Raw genomic sequence first — 23,831 nt, 5'->3', positions numbered from 1 at the left:
GCCTGCCCGCCCCCCTGCCTGCCCCACAGCTCGCAGGCGGGACGCGGGGCCGAGCCCCGGGGCGGCGGGGCCTGAGGAGCGCCCGGCCCCCCCTCCCCCGCATCCCCATCCCCCGCCGAGCGGCCGCGCCGCGGGTCGCCGCCCGCCACCCGGCAGGTTGTAAAGTCATTAACTCCCTCAGCCATGCCGGCCCGCGCTCCGGCGGCGGCTGCTCCTGCTACCGCCGCTGGTGGGCCGCCCCGCCGCCTCGCCGCCTCCTCCGCGGCGGCCGCAGCAGCAGCAGCAGCGCGGCATGGCCGCCGCTCCCCGCCGCCGCCTCCTCTGCCTCCTCCTCCTCCTCCTCAGCGCCGCCGCCCCCCTCGGCGCTAAGGTAAGCGGCGGCGGGTGGGCCGGCGGCGGCAGAGCCTTCCCTCTCTCTCTCGCTCCCTCCTTCCTTCCTTCCTTCCTTCCTTCCTTCCCTCCCTCCCTCCCCTCAGGGAGCCGGGGCCAGGAGGGGCGCTCCGAGCTGGCGGGGCCCTGCGCGGGGCTGGGTGGCCCGGCCCGGCCCGCCCGGGGCAGCGGGCGGTCGCCTGAGGGTAGCGGCGGCGCCGCCGCCTCACCCTTCCCCGCACGTTTCTGGTTCCTGCCGGGGACAGCCGGGGCTTGGGGGTCCTCCCGCTGCCCTCCCTCGGTCTGGAGGTGTTCGAGAAGGGGGTTTTGTCCTGTCTCCCCCCCGAATTTATCCCGAGGACCGGACTCTGCCCACTCCTCAGCGGCCTGGCACTAACAAAAGGCCGATGCGGGGGTGAGGATGCCTGAGGCGGCTTCCCAGCATGAGCAGAAGGACCGTGGGGGAGCAGGGCCTTTCCCTTTTTGGGGGTTCACCCGGGGCTGCCCCCCACGTTCATCCCTAGCGGAGGGGTTGACTCCAGTTTAGGGCTGAAAGCAAAAGATTTTCCTCTTCCCTCTCCCTCCTGCCACCCCAGGCGTGGGTTTAGGCAGCCACTTTCTCCGCTAACAGTGGGGTGCACATCTGGGTGTCGAAGCCCCATGCTCACGTCTCTGATCTCCACAAAGGACCTCCTCAGCCAGGCCCTCCCTCCCCACGGCACACTTGTTTCACAGCAGCGCCAAAAACCTTCTGCCAGCCGCCCCCTTCTCCTTCCCCAGGCCTGGGACAATCCGCCCCCCGTTATTGTGGCAGAGGAGGCAGAAATCCCAGCTTCCCAGGGCGCCGGCGGTGCCCCTGCCTTCACGGGTCACTGCCTCCATTGTGGCGGCGCTCCCGTTTTCCCGAGGGGAACCCGGCCGCGTCTCTCTGCTGCTGGAGGGATTCTGCTCTGCTAAAGGATGGGAGGTTTTGGATTGTGTTTCCCACCCTCCCCCAGGATAAAGCCATGGCTGGGGTGAAGCAGTCGCACATGAGCTATCTTAAACACAGAGAAGACCAGAGACCACGGCTTTACTGCACATAACTGAGTTTTGAGGAGCATCAGTGTCTCCTGTTCTGGGGTTGTCTTCGTTTTAAAGCCCAAGCGTCTTGTTTCCACTGTGTTTTTACCTTCACACACATTCGCTGCTTGCTCTGTTTACTACTTAACTGTAGGGCTAAGTCAGAAAGAAGCTTCAGGCAGAGCAAGCCAGGTCAGGCTACACAGATGCGAAGTCCTTCATTTAGGACTGACCTGGATGGACTCCTCCATCAACATGTGTACAGAAGCCTTGGTCGCGCCTGATCCTCCATCCCCCAGCATCTGTGTTTGTAGAGCACCTAAGGCGAGGGCATCTGGGGCTGGGAGGAGGGTTGCTCCGACCACTCCAGAGTAAGCACACACCAACACTGTTGCCTGGTCTGCCCCGAGGACTCCCGTACTGCAGGAGATCCTCGCAGAGTAATCTGATGAAGGACTGTGTGGTAGATGTGGTTGGTAGTATTGATTGGTGCCTCTGGTGCAAGACAGCGCACAAAATGGTCATTAGGGGATTAACCTGCAATTCCTCTTGCTGCCCAGTTTTCTATGTGCGACGTGATTGTGCAGAGAGTGTCATAGAAAGCCTGAGCCTGTAGATAGGGTAAGCATGTCCTTTCCTACGTGGGGCTAACTGCAGTCAGTGCTTCTGAAAAACCTGACGATAGAGATGCCTCTCATGCGCATTGCCAGTTACTCCCTTCTTCCCCTTCATGGATTTCCATCCTTTCTAGTGGCTTGCCCCAGAATAAGTGCGTTATCCCACTTGAAGGGAATGACCTAGCTAACTTGGATCAAGCATTTTAAAATGACATGGGGCACTTGCCTGTGAACTTTCTGTCACGGCAGGGTTATGAACAGTACTTGATAGTTCTCCGCTGGCTTCTGTTCTTTCTAATTTGCTTCTCATCTGTGCCTCATTGTATGTCCAGATTTCTGTTACTTATCTGCTGCAGTATCACATCTTTAGCAAGCTTACCATTTTCCCCCAGATTGTTCTTTCTGATCCCGTAAAAATTACTTGCTCTGTGTTGCTCATTTTACCTCAGGGTACCTTTCCCTCGTGGGAAACTCCTCCTCAAATATCTTGTTTCAGTTTTTCTGAGCAAAATTTGTTTTTTTGTCTGTGTCCAACATTGAACCTCTCATACAAACTATCTAGTCTACCCAAATAGGATGAAACAATGACAGGATGAGAAATAGCTTTACACAAACACCAACTCTTTTGCAAAACATCAGGGTGCAATTGCACATGCTATTGTTTTTTTCAGGGCTGTGGTAGAATCTATCACCACTGCTTTAGTCAGAGCATGACACGGGGAACCCAAACCAGGGGGGCTGAACATGGTCATTCATTTCCAGATGAAAATCTGATGTCCGTTCCAGGCATTAAGACATCTGAAGCTACTTAGTATTTCAGCAAGTAGTTTGCTGGAGGAGAGATGCCCTTAAGTAAAGAGATCATGGACATTTTTGGTAGAGGACATGCAGTTAATGACCTCAGAAAAGGTCTGTGAAGAATTTATTTCATTTTCAGCTGCTGTTTCTAAGTAGTCTTGTAAGCTCTGACAAGGTCGAGCAGAACAGTTTACGACATTTACTGTGCCCTTCAGTGGTGGGCCAGCCTTTAAGGCACGCCAGACTGCAGTGGAGAGCCTTCCCGCCTCCCCAGCTCCTCTATTAAGGGAACTAGACAGGCGTGTTTGTGGTCTCTCTTCCCAGACAGTTTTTTTCCGGCACCCAGACTCTAATGAATCTCAAGATTAGGCACAACAATAAGCAACACGGGAGACTAGGCCAACGACACGGTAATTGCAATTATTCCCAGGTTTCTGAGAAACCCAGCATAGCTCAGAGCTGATCCAGAGCATGACAGAGAGTCGGCGGAGAATTTATTTTATCCCTTTCAGCCCTTCAGAAAGACCGCCTGGAAATCTGATAGGATGTCAGTCCAGGCCCACCATTCTTTCCAGGGCTGAAGCATTTTGTTTGTGGCAGCCTTTGTTTGGCAGGGGGGCAAAGGGGAAGCAGCTGCTGAGTCTTCGGTTAGACAGAAGAAGCTTTCAGTGATGCTAGCTTAGAGAGTGTCACTGATACTGGCAAATCTGGGAGACAGATTTTTTGTCCTGGAAAAGTTCTTTGCGGGTTGGGGCTCAAAGCTCTGGGTCCCCAACAAGAGGACAGGAGGGCAGCCCTCACCTACTCAGTTGCATGGCCTCCAGCGTAGGTGCAGAGGCAGAGAAATAACTTGGTTAGCCTCAGAGAGGAAGAACTGCAGCTGTTTCATCACCGAGTGCCAAGCCACAAACGCCTCAGGGGAAATTCTTGCGGAGAGCACCTGGCTGAACTGGGATATGGTCTGTCTTTTCTGCAGATGTAAATTCTAGGCCTTATATTCCTCGTCACATAAAGAATCGTACGTGACCCTCTTACCTCCTTTCGGCAGAGCCCTCCCCCAAGCCCAGGCAAAGCGCCGGACCTATGCTCGTCTCCTGCTGCGGTGTTTCCAGCCTGCGCTGCTTCCGCGGTTCTGCAGCAGAGTGCAAGTTAGAGCAGCTTCAGCATCTCCCATACCCAGGAGAGCGCAAAAGGGTTGTTGTAAAGCCTCTTTGATTTCTTCTTCTCCAAGGCGGGGAGGGGGGGCATTCGCTCGGCCAGAAGGTAACTCTTGGGATTTGCTGAGGGGCTTGGGAAACTAAAACTGGGAGCTAATCTAATCTGGAGTCTGCCCCACGCTCCTTAATTTATTATCTGGAAATTTGGAAAATGCAAGTATCTCTAATTAAAAACAAGAACCATTTGTGTGTCATGGTTAATGCAGATTTATTTCTGACAATACAATAAATTCAGCACAGATTGGAACCAGCTGTCCCAGCTCTAAGTACCTGAAGTTCCCCTTCCATGTCACCAGGCCTAGGCCTCGGATGCAGTCATGCCGTACGTCTCACTGGCCAAGGGGACAGCTCAGCATTGTCCTTGCTTACACAAGGAAATAAATGCTCTTAGGCAAGGACTGGCAAGGGAGCTTGGTCATGGAAAACCTGAGAGCCAAATCAATCTACTTAAAAAGTGATTGATTCCTCCAGCACAGAGAGGAAGCAGGAACAGGGCTTATGGATATAGGGGAACACATTTTATTAGGGGAAAAAAAAAAGAAGGCTCTCTGACTAGCATCCTTCAATAAATCTTCATTTGGGCTCCTGTCGTTCCTCAAAGTCGTAGCGCAGAGAGAAATGTATCCTATTCTAACTGGAAGAAAGAGGCACACAAAGGTAGAGATGCTGATCTTCCCCGAACCTCAGTTCTGCCACCACACGCCAAGTCTCCTTGCATCCAGGCAAAACACCCAAGAGCAGAAAACCTGAAAAGGCACCTGCAGCTTTCCACCACTCCAAATACACAAAGTCTTTTTCATATCCAGGGGTAGGTCAGTAGAACAGGTTATTTCACTTCCCTTCACCCATTTCCCCTCTGTCCCGTCTCACCTATTTGGATTTTAAGATCACTGGAGCAGTGCTATCTTGGGTGTTAACAGCTACACAGATTTTTATTTCCACCTGGGGAAAAGCTATGTAAATATTGCAGCTTTTGGTCCACGTGCCTTCCCTCCAGGCAGTCCATGCGCCTCATGTAACCACTCAGTGAAGTGGTAGGACACCAGGTTTGATTATTAGCCCAGCTATGGGAGAATCTGTATTGCGCTGAGTTCTCCACACAGACACCAGATAAATCATCGGCATTCTCCTTCCCGACAGTTGTGAAGAGCTCTTCCTCTGTAGGCCTTGAGATGCTTATCACAGAGAAGCATAGAAGGGGTCAGGGAAAGATTTTAGCTCAAAATACATTCCAATAAGAGACTTTTGATTTCTTTCCTTTGTAAACGCGGAAGTTACATAGTCAACGTTTCCATTTGCAGTATGATAACATACAGTCAGAGAAAAATTTTCATAGGATGAAGGCTGAGATGATAATTTGGAAGTAGAGGAAAAGGTATTTTTGAAAATACGTCTGTTTCTTTTAAGTTTCCTTTTTCTCTTGAGCAACTCAGCTACTGGCCACAGCATTTGGTCCCTGTCAAGCAAGTCAACTCCAGCCACAACATCTAAATACAGCAAAGAGCGTTTTTTGTATTGTTTTTGAAATCAGCTGTTGTAATCACTACACTAAAGCATCAGGTTAACATGGTGCTGTTTTGCATCAGAGTAGATTACTTTCAACATGCTTTGGCTATCACAAAGAAGAGGCACTATGCGCATTTCAGGCATGCTAAGTTACAACTTCAAAACATTCGCATAAAACCAGCTGCATCTCCTCTGCCCAGAGGATGCTCTGTTGGCAGACACTGTAGAAACAACAAGTTCTCAGACAGGAATTACACTGCAAGATGAAGAACACTTTGGCTTTATTACACCATGAAAGAGCGTAAATCCAAGACGCAGTAAACCAAAATAGGGAACAGAGCACGTTTAGCGATGAGGAAACCCGGCTGAGTTTTCCTTCACATCCATCAGTTACGCTTTGCAGGTCGGTTCTTCGCAACAGGACTATCAGCCACTGCCACAAACCAGCATGTTTTGCTAGTAGTAGCACTGATACAACTTCCCTGAGCCCTTACTGTAACATAGCAGACTTCACATGCGCACACAAATTATTCATTTTCTTCTACTAATACTGAAACACTGTCAGCATTTTCAGCTGGATAAATCCCTTCCATTCACTGTCCCATGTTAAACTTATCACTGCATTTAACAGTACTCACAGCTGTATTTCAGTAAACAGCAAATTAGTTCCTGCACAGGCTAGGTTGCCAAAGTCCCTGGGAGCTTTTAGGCCATCAGACACTAAACAGGAAAATACTGCAAGGAAAAAAAACCCACAACAGCTAAAACACAGAGTCCCTTACCTGCTGGGAATTGTGGAGGCACAGCCAACAGCAGCCTGCTGCAGTTACCACACTGAGGACAAAAGAACTCAGGTTTGCCAAATTTAAAGGCTCACCCCCAGCAAGGCATGCTAGGAGAGGGAGCAGTCCTTCCCTGGGCATAGTGGGGTGCACGGGGAGAGGGGACAACAGCGATTGCAGGAGACTCTGCTTCTGAAGCACTCTTGAAAATTACTTTTCTGAGGGTTAGAGGGTGAGGAGCTCAGAGCCGAGCTGAATTAGTCACAAAGAGAAGTTTATTTGTTGAAATGCAAGCTCCAGCAAGTGACAGATGTGTACCCCCAGCTTGCCTGCAGACAGGCCTCCACATGGCCAAGCACTGCAGCTCTTCCTCTTCTCTCCTGACCCAGGCGGGCAGCCTGAGCTGTGATCTGTTGTTCTGTCTGACCCGGGCTGAGCGCAATGCTGTGGGGTCAGGCTGCAGGTGGCATTACTGTCACACATGTCCAGCCTGACAGCCCTTCTCTATATCTTGTCATGAGATCCCAGAGACATCCCCCTTCCCAAAAGCGTAACTCAGTCCTGGAGGGAAATTTCAATTTTGAGATGCGTGAGCCTGATGTGGCCCCATAGGGTCCTGATCCTGCCACAGTTGTCCCAATACTGCCCATTTAGAAGGCGTCCAGGTGACATAGTTCCTGGGGAGCTGCCTTTGGAAGGCCCTTCTTTGCCTGGGGTGGTGAGGAGCCAGGTACTCCAGCTAACCATGCTCTGTTTCTGTCAGGACAGTAGTGAGGCAGCAGATGGAGCTGGCCCCTGGGATGAAGAAGTCACCAAGTGGTGGGGAGAGTGGAGCTCCTGGTCCACCTGCTCCCGGTCCTGTGGCGGAGGCGTGATGTCCCGGGAGAGGCACTGCTTGCAACAGAGGTGAGTCATGTCCCAGCTTGAGTCCTTGGCCAGGTCTCAAGTGGCAGAGGGGAAATAAGGTGCCCCTGACCTACATTTTGGGTTCAAATCTCCTGGGTTTGAAGGGTTGGCTGTTCCCTCTTCTGTGGCATCTCAAAAAGGAAGACGGCTGTTGCCTGTGGGGTAGGTGGTGAAGTGGTGAAGTGGTGAAGAGGGGGGGAGCTGATGAGGGAGAAGCACATCACAGTGGGGCAGGCAACAGGCCCCCTGAACACATCACCCGCTCAGCCTGGCTCATCTGATGGGAAACAAGGGGTTGGTCCCCTCTTGAGCTCTGCAGGGGACTTGAAGATGATGGGGTTGGGGGCTGGAGAAGGCTAGCTCTGTTTCTCTTCCCCTTTACTTCTCAGACCCTTGCTTACCGTGGCTGCTCTGGCCACCCTAACCCTGATTTGCAGCCAGTTCCTGTGCTAAGGACATGGGTACATATTCCCAGACACCTTCTGGGGACTTGATTTACTCCTGGCAGCAGCCAGCTGAGACATGTCTCAGCAATTTCCCCTCTTTATTCCCTGCAGAGCTTGCAAGTTTTTTTCCCCTCTGTCATTTATCTGGCTGTCACCTAACAGCATCTCCATTTGTCCCCTACAGCCACATTTGTCCCCTACAGCTGCTACAGTCCTGGTATCAGCTGGACTGGGTTTGTGGGAGTGGGGAGAGCTGGGAAACTTCAGCTGCCTGAACTCCTGCTGCCCCCTTTGGATCACCTTGCCACCAAGCCCTCCTTCTTGGGCATCTTACTAGCCTGCTGCTCCAGGCTCCTGGGATATTAATGAGAGCCAGCATCCTGCAGCACAGCAAGGCCATGGGGGCTGCCCACCCCACACTCTGCCCCTTTCCCTTCTGCGTGAATGCACTGCTGAGTGGAGGAAGCTCAAGCTAGGGCCCCCAACCTGCTCTCCTTCCTGCAGCAGAAAACTTCTTTTATGTGGGTTGGTTGGCAGCATGGTGAGGGTCCAGATGTCCTGCAGTATATTCCATCTGGATGCAGCCTCCTTGCTAACCGGGTTGCTGCTGCTCCTCCTCCCCACCACACCATGGCCATCATAGGAGCGCAGTGGGAAACAGAGGGTGGGAGGGAGCCTGGGGCTGTCCCACACTCCCCACAGCCAGAGCAGCCCTTCTGCCCTTTGCCTGCTGCCAGGAAAGAGATTTTTCCTTCCATTTGGCATCTCTTTTCTACTTGATTCCACAGCTGGGGAGGGGAGGGCTTTGCTGTGGCGTTTTACTTCAGGGTTCAAGTCTGAATTTTTTAAAAAAAGCCCAACATAAAACCCAGCCAAAAGGTTTCTGTAGCTTCAAGGAGAATGGCTTAAGTGTGAGACAAGTATGCCCACAAAACAATTTCTGCCTGAGTCTGCAGGCAGCCTCTGCTTCACATGAAACTGATGGCAGTTTTCAAGCCTTTTGGTGCAAATTTAGGCTTTCCCGACATTCTGTAAAGCATTGCTCTGGAGGCACAGCTGCAGTACCTCTTGCCGGTCCAGCTTGAATATGCCTACAGGGTTCTTCATTACGTAGTGCATCCTAAGTTCCCAATACTTTGGGAACTTTAATGCATTGGCTGCTACTGATCTTTACACAGACCGCATTGCCTTAATCCGTGGTCTCAGCCGTTCTCCCTATGCCTTCCCAGCTTTGAAGAATTTTTTTGCCTTTGCATCAGTCAAGGACTACAGTATCCCCTGGATAACTCCTGCTGGACAGAGTTAAAACATCAAGTGTTGAGAAATTCCTGTGGTTTTGGTCCATCGTGTATCAAGCCTTTTTTGCTAATCTTTTAATGTGGCCAGTCCCCATGAGAGGTGCCATCTGTCTGCCTACTGCACAGTGAATCCTGAAATCACTGCAAATCCTGGATGCTTCCATGAGAGTATTGGATCATGAGGGTCTATTGTCCTTCTGTCAATCAACCCTTTTGGACTTCAGAGTGAAGGGACACAGTGGTGGTCATACTGCAGTTGCTTCCTGTCTGCTCCTGTCTGCTCAACCTGCCCCAAAACAAGACTAGCCTAAAAACCACTGTCCACCTAAGAGCACTGAAAATGTGTTTCAGAGCCATTGGCTAGTCTAGATTCAGAAAGCTTTGATAAAACGCCTGCCTTGCTTCTCCCCTTTAAGTCAGGCCCAACTTCTCTGCCATCCTCAACACACTAGTGCTTCACAGACCTCCAGCTCATTGTTTTTCTGCTTTGCAGGCTCCAGATGCCCCAGGGAACAAACAGCAGCATGTGTGTTGGTCAAGCCAAGCACTACCAACTGTGCCAGCAGCAGGTGAGAACCACTGCCAGTGATGACTGGTCCTCACTGGGGGATGCAGGACTCAGGGGGTCACACTTGGAGCTGCCAGAGCACCAGCACTTGGGGTGCAACTGGTCCGTCATAGAGGGGTGCAGACAAGGGGTACCATCTACTCCTGGAGCAGTAGACGGTGTGCCTTCAAAGATGTGGGAGATGGGCTCTACTCTCTGGGACCAAGAGGTGGGGAAAAGGATATAAAAACACACTTCTTGTGGGGTGGGGGAAGGGATGAAGCTTTTCCAGTATGCTTTTCCCTTTGCTGGAAGTAATTTTTACATAACTGTTAAATCCAGCTGTCTGAGGGGCCCTTGCCAATGGAGGCCTGGCCTTTCTGCCTGTATTATGGCACCTCAGAGTCCATCACTGATTACTTCCAGGGTGGAAAGAGCATTTTCATCCTCCAAGGATGCAGCAGGGACAAGCAGCTGTCACAACCATGGCTGTGACATAGGGAGCTTTTGATCACATTTATTCCCTCCGTAGCCCTGCCCAGCCAACACAGCAAGCTTCAAACAGCAGCAGTGCTCCAGTTTCAATGGCAAAGCCTTTGGGAAGCGCTACTACCACTGGATGCCCCTCTATCCAGGTGGGTTTTCACAGCTTCACGCAAAGGATCAGGGTGAGAAAACACCCACGGGATCTTCTCAGACACAGGAAGGGGAAGGTCCCAGGGGACAAGGCATGGATGCTCCTGGCTGGTCTGGAAGTGCTTCCCTATGCTCCCTGCTTTGGAGAAATCGTTCCCTGTCTCTTCACAGAACTGCTTCACCCAGCCAGGCCTCCTCTCTCACCTCATTGCTCCTGTTTCGGATCCTACTTCAGCAAGCATTGGTGGGCAGACAGGACACAGGCTTGTCTGAGTTGTCTTGGCTAACCAGCAGTCATCTTGGCAGAGTGGGTGTTCACGCTCTTTGTGCCTTCTACCATTTTGGCTGTCTCTGTCACCCAGCATGCTTCCCACTGGGTTGGTGGTGGGTTGTTCCAAACAGGATGCCCATCCGTTTCCTGCACAGGCAAGACAAATTAGACAAATTGCATCACGTAGGTTGCCAGATGGCCCTTGAGGTCCAAATTGAGCTCACCTAAGATATTATTCTCTTTCCATTAGCTGCCAAGGGGACAGAGAACACCTGCACCTCTTGCTCCAGTTGCTCAGCTACATGGAGCGTAGCTGGCCACAGCTCCACACAGTCAGTACCCCTCTTACAGGTCTCGCTTGCTATTGTGTATTTATGTGTGGCCCGGGATCTGCTGAAAACAGATTCCCATGTCTGGCACAGGGGATGGCGCTGCAAAGGAGAGAGGGTATGGCAAGGAAGAGGGTTTGCCAGCAAGAAGCATTTCTGCTAGGCATGGTCCCCAGCTGCAGCCTCATACCATGACCCCTTTACTACTACAAAATAGCTTTGGGGTCTCATCTCAAGCAGCAAGAACATCCAAGGTGATATTAAACTACCAGTATGGATAAGCGTAAAGTCCACTTCCTCGCAGCCCGTCTCCGAGTACCTTGGTCTGCCTGGTGACTTTCTGCCTCTGTCCCTTCAGATGACTACACCAGTATCTCCAACAAGCCATGTGACCTCCAGTGCACCACCCGGACTGGAGAGAGGCAGCTGATGGCCCAAGCACAGGATGGTACCTCCTGCAAGGACAGGACCTATCAAGGGGTCTGCATCAATGGGAAGTGTGAGGTGAGGCTCTGGGAGGAAGGAGTACAGAAATTGGGATTGTACGTGCATGGCTGGACCTGCTGGTCATCACAAGGCCAGGGGTCCCAGCAGGGAATTGGTACTGAGGTCTGGTGTGGAGTAATTACATTCACTCTTGAATGCCTATGGGCTAGAACAGAGCAGAGGGGTTCACGGAAAAGGAATTGGGTACATCCACATGTTCCCACTGAGTCACAGCACTTTCCTCCCAGCACAGAGACTAGAATTGCAGATTTGTTTTCATAGTCATCCAATATATAAAAAATTAAAATCTTACATTTGATTTTTCCCTCAAATGGCAAAGATGAAGGTTGATTGTATAGAGTGTCACAGAGAGGTACCTTACAACCTCAGGCAGGCCTGCCTTTGATGCAGCGTCTCCTGGACGGTGATGTACATCACTACATCAGTGAGGAGGAGTGGCCTAAATGCAGAGACAGAAGGAACTGAAACAGCTTGCCCCAGTCTTACTCCATTCACCTACACGCACAAGCCCCTGCCCCAGGTTCAGGGGCACAGTGTAGGTGGTTGCAAGTTACATAGGTGAATTTCTACTGCTGTTGGATTCAGTCATTACTCCATTCCAAGCCAATGTACGCCCCGCCCCCACTGAACCTCACCAAAAGAGCATGGTGGCATTTCCTTGAAAAGACCCTGACCTGTGGAGATAAGCTGGTCCAAGGAAACCCTCTCTTCTTTTATTCGTTGCAGCCAGTTGGGTGCGATGGGAGCCTGTACTCACCCCGGACGATGGACAGATGCAGGGTGTGTGGAGGGGACGGCAGCACTTGCCACCGTGTCTCGGGCAGCTTCCGAAAGGCAATCTCACAGATAGGTACTCCCTGCTACCACAGTCCGGAGACTTCACCTGCTACTTCTTACCACCAGCTGGCATGAAGGGTGACTGGCTTGAATGCGGGTAGGAGTTTCCCAGCTGCTTGGTGGAAAGAGCTGAAGAGTGCCGCCCCTGCTTAAATGCCTGTATTTTGTCCTTTTCACTTAATCATCAGAGGAGATTGGTTTGATGTGCTGTATATTAGGCTGGTAAGGTTTCCCTTCACCTCTTTACAGTAGGAAGCAGCTGGGGATCTATTTGTTCCTATTGATTTTGGCATCTTGCTCACCTCAGATAATGTGAAGAGATCAATGAATCTTCTTTTATTTGTGCTACGTGTTCATCTGAAACTTAAGCTCCTGTGGTGAGGGTCACAGTGTTTGTTTCAGCCTGCACTTAGTCCTCTGCTTTCCCGTCCTAAGGCTGGCACAGCTGAGGGACAGTCCCTCTGAAACTGGGCTGAGATTCATCCCTTGCAACCTCATGGCCCATTCCTCCACCCACAGAAGGAATAGACTGTGGTATGCTCATTAGTAATTAATTAACTGTGGTTTGAGGATGTTTTGGAACATCATTTCACACTGTTGTTATTTCACTAGTCTGCCCTACTTAGAAAAGCACTCACGCCCCTTTCCAGACCATGGGTACTGGTGCTAACCTCTCTATCAGTACGGGTACAGTTTTGGCCTCCCATTCCAGTCCTCATAAAATCTTACAGGATGGACAATACCTGCATTTCTAGCAGGAAAGACAAGCCGCCAAACCACGTAACTTTAAGAGCCTTCTTATTTCCTCTCCCTATAAAGGTCAATTTTTATGCTACTCCTGAGACAAATTCTGTTGAGTCAGGAGCTGAGGGGACCTCTGTTCAATATCAGCCCTGATCACTAGTAAGCTTTTTCTGTGCTCTTGGCAGAGAGAGCGTGAGAGCAAATTCATCCACACACCTAAAGCCACACTGTACACTTGTGCAGTTCCTTCCTGACTCCAAACCCAGCAGTGCTCAGGCTGAGCCTGAGAGACCTGTAATGGGACTTCAGAGGGGAGCTGGGATTAGAGCTGACAGACTGGTGCAACATGCATTTATGTCCTTAGCGTCCTGCCCCTGAAGGGCAGTGCTGCCCTCCTACATACACACTTTACCCACAAGCTGCTTTTCCTACCCAGAGCTTTTTAATTTGTCCTCATGATTTCCTCACTCTCTGTTCCCGTTCCTCAGGTTACGTGTTCATCACCAACATCCCTGCTGGTGCCACGGACATCCTCATCATTGAGCGCAGAAAAACAGAAAACATCCTAGGTAAGCAGAGGAACCGGATGGATGTGGAGATCCCAGTTTAGCTGCCTGGGAGGTGGGAGGAGGGCTCTGAGCACCCCCGCCTGTCCTGTGAGAGAGCTATCTATGAGCATGTCCTCCAGGGTAGCACAGGGGCACTTCATCTCTCCATAAACCAAGTCTACCACGTCTTCAGCAGCCAGCAGTAGGAAGGATATTTGGAAACCAAGCTCACTATGGGCAGTCCCTGTTGTGAAGACGTTTGTGGTCTTGTTGGAGAGGGAAATGAAAGCAGCAGGCATTGAACACTGCTGATCTGACCTGATGTGGAAGATGAACGCCGGAGGGCCTGCGGCTTTCCTCAGTCATGAGCTGTTTGCCGTCCTCAGTACCAGTGCAGCCCCAGTATTCTGCATGGAGTATCACATTTGTCCATTTTCTTTCTCTTTGAAGCACTCGCAGATGAATCCGGGCATTTCTTCTTCAACGGCAACTCCGCCATTGACAACCCCCAGAACTTCAGGGTAGCTGGCACGATCTTCAAGTACCGGCGCCCCCCGAGCCTGAACTCAGACGGGCTGGAGTATATCATAGCTCATGGGCCCACTAACCAGTCTCTGAATGCCATGGTATGTGAGGAGCTAGTTTTAGGCTTTCCTGTCTTGCCTGTCCCAAAATTGTGAGCCTCCCTCAGACAAAGGAAATATTAACCTGGTTCCCAAGCCAAACCTGAGCGTGTAGGTGGCTGAGGAAGCCAGATATTGTCTTGGGGGTGGTTTCCTCTTGAATTTATGAGGATGCTATCTTCTCTTAACATCCTTTCACAAAATGGATGTGTCTAGAAGAGGCCTCTGGGAAATATAAGTCCTTAAAATACAAATGCATTTGTTTTCTTTCTCTGTTTTCTCCAGTACTACAACTTTAATGGGAAAATGCCACACATAACGTACGACTACACTGTACCACGGACACCACCTCTCCAAACTGCAGCCCCTGCTGTAGACAGACCCCTCTATCATCACCTACCAGAGACCAGCCAGAACCATCCCATTCCAGCCAACTCCAGAGCTGCCCAGGACTTCAATGCGACGTGGCTTTCCCTGTCACCAGATGACACTGGTGAACAGCTTCCTTTAGGAGAAAGGCATGAAGATTTAGGCTTCGGCCACACACACTTCTTCCAAACCAACTCCACCAGTCAGACTCGGGACTGGGGCTGGGAACAAGGTGAAGAGAAGGAGAAGTATGACTTCCAGATAAGACAGGTCTACCATGCAAACACGGGAGAGGAAGAGGAAGAGGAAGCAGCAGCAATTGGTGGAGAAACAGAGTTGGGTTGGTTGCTTTGTTTTTCCTTCTCTCCCATTTTGTTCACTGAAAGCAGACATCCCACACTGGTCTTCTTGAAATCTAAGGTGGCTTTACGATCAGGGCGGACAGGAGGGAGTGATGATCAATAGTGGGGTGGAGGCTGTCAGGAAGCAGCAAGGGCCAGTAGTTCTGTAAGGGAAGGGGAGCTGGGAGAGGGTGGCCAGGATGTAGATCAGGCAGTGCCCTCTCCGGCAGGGCAGTCCCACGGCACCTGAGCTTGGCAAGCAGGGCAGCGACAGCAACAGGTCCCAGCAACAGTCCAGTGATAAGTGGGTGACAAGTCAAAAGCAAGGCAACAAGTCAAATCCGAGGTCAATCTGGGCAAGCCACACAACAATTCAGGGACAAAGTACACCTGCAACATTGCTCAGGCCAGGACTGAAGGCCTGGGCCTGAACTTAAAAGGAGCTTCTGAGCAATGGGCAGAGAGTGTGTGTGTGTGTGAGGTTGGTCAGGGCAATTAAGGCTTGTTGGTGCACCCTGATGTCAATTTATGGTTATGAGGACAAGTACTGAATGTTTTTTGCCTTGTTAAATACCACATGTTGAAGTATAAGCCATCCAATATATTTAAAGCATCCCTGTATTTTTCTTCCAGCTCTCAGGTTCAATCAGATTTCCATCAGCACAGCTGTACCTTACAGCATGAGGAGATCTGAGCTCTCAGAGAACAACCGCATAGCATCCTCCAGGCTTCGACTCTTCAGGCGACTGTGTCACCGAGACCCGCACAACACCGCCTTCTGTAGGGAGCTGCAGCACCTGGCAGCCAGGCTGGTGCCAAGGAACTCCACAGCAGGACTATGGACTGAGACAGCTGCCCGGTGGCCACAGGGCCTCCACAAAGCGCCGGCCCGTAAGAACTCACTGGAGGACTTGAAGGTGGAGGCATTTGCTGGGAGTCAGGGGGAAGCAGCCAACTACAGCATGATGGCATCTGTGGAGAACCCTTTGCTAGGTGCCAGCCCAACCGCGGACATCAGCCAGGCAGAGCCTCTGCAAGCCCCTGGCACTGAAAGGTGGCACTTGATTTCCTGGCAAAACAGGAGTGTGGTTAGCTGGGGAGGGAGGGTCAAGCCAGTCCTCTGGTAGTCTCACCGCTGTCCTTGATGCCCCCGTTCACCAGTGTCTATCCATGGCAGCCGCTGTAGTTGTAGATGCTTGACCAATGATGTGTCCTCCAAAGACTGATTGTCACAACTGGCCTGACACAGAGCTCCCAGAACATATTTCAGGTCCCCCTGCCTCTAAGGGATCCATTTAAATTGGTGCTGAAGGACCTGCGAGGCCAACACTGATGTGATTGTAAAGAAGGCCAGGAGTCTACAGCACGTCACATGAACATGTTTACCACCACATCATGCCCCTTCTGTCCCATTCCTCTGGGCACATAAGCTTCTGTAACTTCAATAAACATTTGTCAGGAGACCGAGGGCCAACTTTTAAACATTTCTGGCAAGCCACATGTGAACTCTCTGTATCTCATTATGTGATACTAAGAGGGACCTTGCTTGAGCTCTCCTTTCCAACCTAACATCATACCTCTCAAGGTGATAGTATGAACTGAGGCTAAGGGCACCTGCATGGTCAAAAGACCATAATATCCACAAGACTCACTATGAATGATGCCTCCTCTCAGAGGGATGTTGGTCCACGGCTATCCACAGCCTTGCTACTTGAATTCAGGAGGAGGATCAAGGCTTTACGCTCTCTGTTCATCAGTGGTCCATCTTGCCCAAGGCGGGGGAGATGGAGAGCAGAGACACTGGGTTTCTTCCCATCTTCAAAGACAGTGGGGAGGAATTTCACTATATTTTGTTTGCAGCAATTTTTCATTTTTAGCTCACACCGCTTCCTTTTTCCACAGTAATGAGTTTGATGTGAGCCCCGTGGGCCATGACGACATCAGCTTGGCTGACATGTATCGGTGGAAAGTCTCAGCTTATGCCCCCTGCAGCTCCACGTGCACTTCAGGTAGGTTTGGCTTCAAGTGACTGATCATATGAGGTCCTTGTTGGCTGTTGATGGAGAGAATACCGGTATTTTTTAAAATGGCAGGTAGATTTTCAGATGCAGAGAGCACTCCAGTAATGTAATCATGGTGGGAGGAGGGTTTTGGATCTGATGGAGCCTGACCGAGAGGGTCTTGATTGCCCAGCAGGTATCAGCACCTCCTATGCAATGTGTGTCCGGTATGACGGAGTGGAAGTGGATGAAACATACTGCGATGCCCTAACCCGACCAGAACCTACTCACGAATTTTGCACGGGGAGAGATTGCCAGCCTCGGTGAGTGGAAATGACATCAACTGTCCACGGGGATGGTATACCTTTATGAGGATCATTTTCTGCTGGAACAGGGCCAGCTGACAGTACAGCTGTTTCTGGGCTGGAAGGTACACCCAGCTAAGCCGTTGTAAGCAAAAAAGAGGGGAAGGAACGTCTAAGTTGCCTGCTAAAGGCAAAGTTGGCTTTCAAGACCAGCACTGCCTTAACACAGACATAGATGTGATGAGCAGATTCAGAGCAGCAGCTACTGGGTGAGGGAGTCCCAGGCGTGCGGGCACTCCCCAGCCACCCGGTGTGCCTTGTCCCCCTTACCTGGGTTTTCCTTTGTGCTTTCTCTCCTGGGGACTGCTTGTGGAGGTGGGAGACCAGCCGGTGGAGCGAATGCTCCAGGACCTGTGGTGAGGGCTATCAGTACCGTACTGTGCGCTGCTGGAAGATGCTGGCTCCAGGCTTTGACAGCTCCGTTTACGATGACCTCTGTGAGTCAGCTGGGCTGGCCAGGCCCATGGAAAGGAAAGCCTGCAAGAACAAGGCCTGTGGGCCCCAGTGGGAGCTCTCCGAGTGGTCCGAGGTAGGCAGCAGGGGAGCTTTGCCCCCAGAGGTAAGCAGCCAGGGCTGGGCTGGGACCTGGAGGAAGGTGGCTGGTGGATGTTGAGAAGCCCAGTTGCATCCTGGGGAAACAAGGATTTACCTTTACTCACGGCTCCCCTGTTCTGGCAGTGCTCAGCAGACAAAGGCCAGTGCAAAACATTTTTCTAAGGTCACTTCTCAAGCAGGACATCGACCAAATGAAAGCCCTGCCAGCAAGAGGCTCTGCCTCCCTCTTCCAGAAGAACTAACTAAGGGTGAATGGGGATATAGAGAAGCCAAAACCCAGCAAAATCCCTTTGACTTTCCACAGCCTGCTTGGGACTGGGGCAGCGGCCCAGTGGCTTTGAACAGCAGCCCAGGCATCAGCATCTTGGAGCATTGGAGCTCTAGGACCCAAAGTAAATAAGTGTCAGAGATAGAGGCAGACCCACCTTTTTCTGTCCCTGTTGGGGCCCTTCGCCTCTCCCTTAGTGCAGGCGGAGGAAAACGGGAGGAGGCATAGCTGCCCCCCTCGCCTTTGCTCATCCCCCTTCTTCTCTGTGTCTGAGCCCCGGGGCTGATTCTGTATGGCCATTGCAGTGTTCTGCCCGGTGTGGCACGCAGGGGACAATGAAGCGGGAGGTGCGCTGCTCAGTGGAAGCATCCCTCTGCGACGAGTCCCAAAAGCCCAGCAGCGAGAAGGCATGCACAGGCCCGCCCTGTGACCGACGCTGGACCACTTCGGATTGGGGCCCGGTGAGTCCGGAGAGTCTGCTTCTCCTTGCACCCGATGCGGGGGCGGGCAGGGCTGGCAGGAGGGAGCGGGTGGGCAATCATGCTGCTGCTCTGTCTTGGCTTTCTTCTGACAGAGAAACTAGCTAAAGAAACTAGAATAATCTCTTATTTTTGTGTCTTCATACTGAAAATTTTGGTTAGCTATTAAGTGAGCTCCATTCATTAATCTGGGAAGCCCACGGCACCTGGAGAATGGAAGCCCCTGACCAGTTGTACCTCTAAAGACCTTTGAGATCCAGTGCCACAGTCCTGGTGGCAGGGCTAGGCTCTGGACTCGGGTCTTCTGGCACCACCAACCTTGACCCCTGCACCTTCCTGCTTTCTGATGTGTCTAAATGCCCTTTATTCCTCCAAGTGCTCAGGTTCTTGTGGTGAGGGACGCATGAGCCGCTTCATCATGTGTCGCAACCTGGAGGGCAAAGTGATCTCCAACTCGCAGTGTGACCCAGCCACCAAGCCCCTGGCTGTCCATCCCTGTGGAGACAAGAACTGCCCTGCACACTGGGTGGAGCAGGAGTGGGACCAGGTAAAGCCAAGCCCAGCCCTGTATCCTCAACCCTCCTTTCCACCCCGTATCCTACAGGAGATGGTGGGAGCCTGGCTCTCTTGGCAGAGCAAGGTTGTATGGTATGACCTCCAGCCATGGAGCTGTACCCTTGTCTTAGCTCCTTTTAGAAAGAGGGAAGGGGTAATGAATACTTGCCCAGCTTGTCCCCTCCATACCCTATAGACCACACCAAACTTTTTGGCATTTGCCGCCTTCCCAGGGACCTCCATTAGAGGGCAGCAATGTCCTAAGGAAACCTCTCCCACCTCTGGCTCCCACCTCAGCAGAGCTCTTTGTCCAGAACCCGCACTCACCCCTCCCACGATTTTGGTCCCACCATTAAAGGGAAAGCCTCAACAAAACCAGCTTCATCTTTGATAAATAATAACCAGAGGTAAACCTGAACCACAGCGCAGATTCCTGTCCTGAAAGTCATGTCTGGACCATGGCTGTGTACTTGCCACTGGACTTAGGAGTCCAGTGAACATGGTCCAGGTGTCCCATTCTACTAAACAGTCAGTCTCTGCCCATCTGCTTACTCACCTTCTGTTGCTCTAGGTCCAAAGGCTTTAGGCTTCCCGATAAGAGCTGATCCAAATCCCAGAGCACCCAGAAGGAACATGTTGAGTCAGTTGTGGAATTTTGGCTTTGTCTTTATAAAGTCTTGAGCAAAATAGGGATTCACAAAGCACTACAGAAGAAAGTTTCTAGGGAACCAGAGAAGCAGCCAAGCTCTCTCCCCTCCAACCATAGTTAAACCTCGGTTCTCCTTTTGCTGCCCTTTGCAGCTGTTGACCTCATTCAACTGAGTCTGCCTCCAGCACTGGTAACAAGCACAAACTGGTTAAACCTGGGGACCCATGGCAGCTCTGTAACCCTCTCCTTCTCTGGCCTGTGGTGTGGGTCACAGACAATGCTACAGGGCAGTTTTTCAGCTGTGTCCAGGCTATTAAACTCGCCTGAACTCTGAAAGACCAGCTGAGCTCCCACCTTTGCGTGTGCCAGCTCCTTTGCCTTTGCTGTGTTCTCTTGGCTGATCAGCTACAAGGACGGATGCAGACCAGCTGCATTTCACCTGCCATGGTGAAGAAGGGCACAAAGCAGTGAAATTGTAAACTGGCAGCTGCCTCCATGAGTATTGAGGAGCAGAGCTGAGCTAGAATCAGATCCTGCCTCTTGCTGCTTCTCTTGGTGGTGTCCTGAGAGAGTGAGGCCTCTCAGCTAAGCCTGCGTAGCTTTGGGCTCAGCAGTACTTGTCAAATCACCTGCAGTGCACCAGTTTGGTCCCCTTGGGCCCACGCAAAGCTTGTCAGTACTCCAAGATGCAGGTTGCTACATGAATACGCTACGCGGTTTTTGAGAACATAGATACACATAAAATAAGATGGAAACAGCCTCTTGTAGGGTTGGAGCCAAGCCAACAACCTTGGCTGCTCCAGGTCCCTTGCGGCAGCTGCTCTCAAGGCCAGACAAGGTGAATTCGACATTACCAGTGCTGGCTAGACACTAATTAGCAGCTCTTGTCCTCGCTCCCTAAGAAAGGCATCTCCTTTGCAGACACCCATTGCTCCTGTGATCTGGGAAGCACTACTTCTGTTAGACTAGTGTTAGCATATGCATATGCATTAAGCACCTTGCTTCTGAGCAGGCTGCCATCTTACCTTACCTAACCATTTGTTACCTGGCTGTTACGTTCTCTTTCCCAGTGCAATGCCAGCTGTGGGCGAGGGATGAAGACCCGGGTTGTCTTGTGTGCAGGCCTGGAGAATGGTGTGTACAGGGAGTACCCTGAGAAGCGCTGTGAAGCCTCTCAGAAACCTGAGGAACAAGCTGCCTGTTTCAGGAGGCCATGTTCAACGTGGTTCACTACCTCCTGGTCTCAGGTAGGGCTTGCAGTGGTGGGGAAGGGGGAGAGGAGGCCTCATAACCTTGGTTGGTGGAGCATGACCTGCACTGAGGATTTCTATCAACCTGTTCTGCTGAGGGCTTTGTTAGGTCTGGATGGGACCATGGGCTCTGCTCTTCTGCAGAGCCGGCAGCGGGACTGACACGCGGGAGCTGGGGAAGACCTTAGAGCACGTGGGTTATTGCCTCAGGCAAGAGCGTGCACTGCACTGCAGGCAATACAGCTGTGTCTCCTCCTCTGCCAAGAGTTCTGTTTTTCCCTGCTTTCCCTTGATTTTAACTGGGGAACATTTAGGGAATGGGAGGACAGGGGAAGCGGGGCCTGGCTCGCAGCAGCCATTTTCTCCGTCTTCTATCACAGCATCAACACGCAAAGCAAAACCGATACCGAGTTGCATTAAAAAGATGAAAGCAAACTCCTCCCTTGCTCTGCCCCAACCCCGGCTCAGGGAGGCTCTCCTCCAGTAACAAAAAGGGAGCATAATGGGATTTGACCCAAATCTCAAGAATGGTGTCCAAAGCAGGGACTGGGAGGCCTCACTGGAAGAACGAACTTGGGAACTATGGAAAAATAAAAAACCGCCTCTCACGATCCCTTGCCTCTCTCTCGATTCCGACAGTGCAGCAAGACATGTGGTGCTGGTGTGCGACTGCGTGAGGTGAAGTGCTACCAGGGGGAAGCGCTGGCTCAGGGCTGTGACCCCACTTCCAAACCAGAAGCCAGGCAGACATGCCAACTCCAGCCGTGCCCCACAGAGGCACCAGGTAAATCCGGGAGGACAGGGAGGGAGAGGAGCCCTTGGGAGCCCCTTGCTCTGTCCACCTCTGCTGGGGAAGCACATCTCCTTTTTAACTCCCTTCTTGGCACGCTTCTGCTCCCCAGAAGAAGACTGTGAAGACAAAGCGACGGCCAACTGTGTGCTGGTGCTGAAGGTGAAGCTGTGCTCTCACTGGTACTACAGGAAGGCTTGCTGCTGGTCGTGTCGGCTTAAGTCACCCTGACTGCTGCCAGGCCCTACTTCCCTTCCAAGTTCGGGGCAAGAGCTCCCTTGAGCCAGACTTTACCACTTGAAGCCACCCCACTTGGCTTGGCTGTGGAGCCAGTCCCGGTAGACCAGCCAGCTCAGTGAGGAAGGATTCCTAGGACTTAGTCATCACTGTTCCCTCTCCACCAAGAGGATTTTACACAAGACAAACCATCATTTCCTGGAAAGCTACTGAGAAGTGAGTTGGGGAAAGCCTGACCCTGCCGTCGTCACCTCCAAAGAGCTCTAGTTGGAGGCGGTGGGGCGCAGAGGCCAGCCCGCAGCAGGGCACAGACGGCAGCAGCCGTCTCTCTGCTTTGCCCTGCAGATTATTCTACAAGGGCAATTTCCAAAACACACCAAAAAAATTCTGTGTCACAATAAAGAGCTAAACTGTAAAACTGTGGTTTTGGGATGCGTACACCTAGACCAGAGGCAAGGGAGGAGGAGGGACACAAGAGGAAGGGAAGCAGCAGCAGGAAGAGTGGGGAGGAAAAATCCTTGCAGCAATACAGCTTCCAGATAAACCCCATTTTGTGTTGCCTGCCAAAGAACAGCACTGACTCCTGTTTAGTATTTCAAAGTCCTTGTTTATTTCTGACATTGAATTTGGACCCATAGCTGAACAACAAAGACAGAGAAGAATAATCTGAAATGGAAAAAGTCTGGGATCCCAACCCCTACCCCGTCCTGTTCCTCCACCATCCCCAAAACCTTAAAACCCACAGCTGCATCTCTCACGTTTCCAGCCCTTTCAGACTCGCGGTCGTCTGTAGCTGTGCCAGGCCCAGGGTGTTGTGTCGACCGTGGGGATACCCCTCATCTTGGCCATCCAGCTACCCTGGAACTGCCTCGCTAGCCTTGGCGCCTCGTTAGCCGGCAATAGGTTCATGCTTAATTTGCATGTGATGAAGATGACAATGTGGTCACCTTCCTTTCACCAGAAGAAGCAAAAACCCCCTGTGTTATTCCCACGCTCCGGAGGTCACGACCCGGCACGTGCTGCTGTTGCGGAGGGAAGCCAAGAGGTAGAGTTGGATGCCGGGAGCCGCCGTGCCGGCGAGCTGGCTCTGCGCCCCTGGAGGGGATGGCATCGCGGGGATGGCTGGCAGAGCCCTGCAGGCGGCAGCCCACGGGTCACGCTGGGACATACTAACTTGTGGTTCCCAGCGGGACGGAGACCTAGCTGAGCAGATGCTCTAGTGGGAAAGGATTTATTGAGTTAGGTGAGATTTTTTTTTTCCATTTACAGACTGTATTTTCAGGGAGGAGCACTGGCTGGCTGGGAAGCAGTAGGAGCTATGGACTATTGGCCAGTGGGATCCAGAGCGCTTTGCTGCTGCTAACTTCCATCTTCCCTCCTGCCTGCCCGTAATGTGAGAGGACATTTAAAGACCCGCTATCGCTGTTTGGAGAAGGGAAGGAGACTTAGACAGGCAGCTGGACTGAGTCTCAGGATAATGGAAATGTAACGTCATTCTGGGACGGAGGTGGGGGAGATGGTGGACGACGTTTTCTCAAAAGGCTGTGTAAAATGTGGGCTGGGGCAAGGTGTTTGGTTACAAGGACGGTCACCACGTTTGGCGTTCATCTGACTCCTGTTCTTCGGGTAGTTTGGGCAGAGGTGACAAGGTGTGAGCAGGTCCAAAGTGTAAATTAGCCTTTTGCCTGATAATGTAGGCATCTGACGCTCGCGCAGCGTGCACCTCCATGCTGAGACCTACTTTTTCTGTGCATGAACGGGGAGGTTAAGTCCAAGTCCTGTGAGCAGCAGGATTATTTCTAAATTACGGTGGTGGAAAAAAAAAACCCAAACCACATTTCGGAGCAGTCGTATCCTATATTGCAAAGGCACGGCAAGCCTTTCCTGCCATGGCCTCCAGCAGCATCCGCATGGCTGCTGGGATCGTTGC

At 51.8% G+C, this 23,831-nt stretch overlaps 1 protein-coding gene across 6 annotated transcripts; it reads left to right on the top strand.

Moving 5' to 3' along the window:
• The first annotated feature begins 58 nt into the window (after window positions 1-58).
• Window positions 59-22,315, top strand: LOC141747724 (ADAMTS-like protein 2). Of its 6 annotated transcripts, none has more exons than XM_074598417.1 (18): window positions 59-370; window positions 7,115-7,257; window positions 9,495-9,570; window positions 10,081-10,183; window positions 11,143-11,288; window positions 12,018-12,141; window positions 13,361-13,441; window positions 13,871-14,046; window positions 14,329-14,752; window positions 15,387-15,807; window positions 16,656-16,762; window positions 16,950-17,076; window positions 17,434-17,647; window positions 18,247-18,402; window positions 18,797-18,967; window positions 20,695-20,871; window positions 21,514-21,658; window positions 21,777-22,315. In XM_074598417.1, exons 1-18 carry the CDS (start codon window positions 293-295, stop codon window positions 21,893-21,895), a joined length of 2,988 nt encoding a protein of 995 aa, XP_074454518.1. In that variant the 5' UTR covers window positions 59-292; the 3' UTR covers window positions 21,896-22,315. The 6 variants fall into 6 exon arrangements, 5 of the variants coding, with proteins under 5 accessions (XP_074454518.1, XP_074454517.1, XP_074454519.1 ...); XM_074598416.1 differs by having other exon boundaries at window positions 159-370; window positions 16,947-17,076; XR_012588800.1 differs by lacking the exon at window positions 59-370 and having other exon boundaries at window positions 5,819-7,257; window positions 16,947-17,076; window positions 21,519-21,658; window positions 21,777-21,913.
• The last annotated feature ends 1,516 nt before the right edge of the window (window positions 22,316-23,831 follow it).

Source organism: Larus michahellis, chromosome 8 (genome assembly GCF_964199755.1).
Source record: "Larus michahellis chromosome 8, bLarMic1.1, whole genome shotgun sequence".
NCBI classification, from domain to species: Eukaryota; Metazoa; Chordata; class Aves; order Charadriiformes; family Laridae; genus Larus; species Larus michahellis.
The sequence above is the reverse complement of the archived record's forward strand: the minus strand, read 5'-3'. Positions and strand labels throughout refer to the sequence as shown.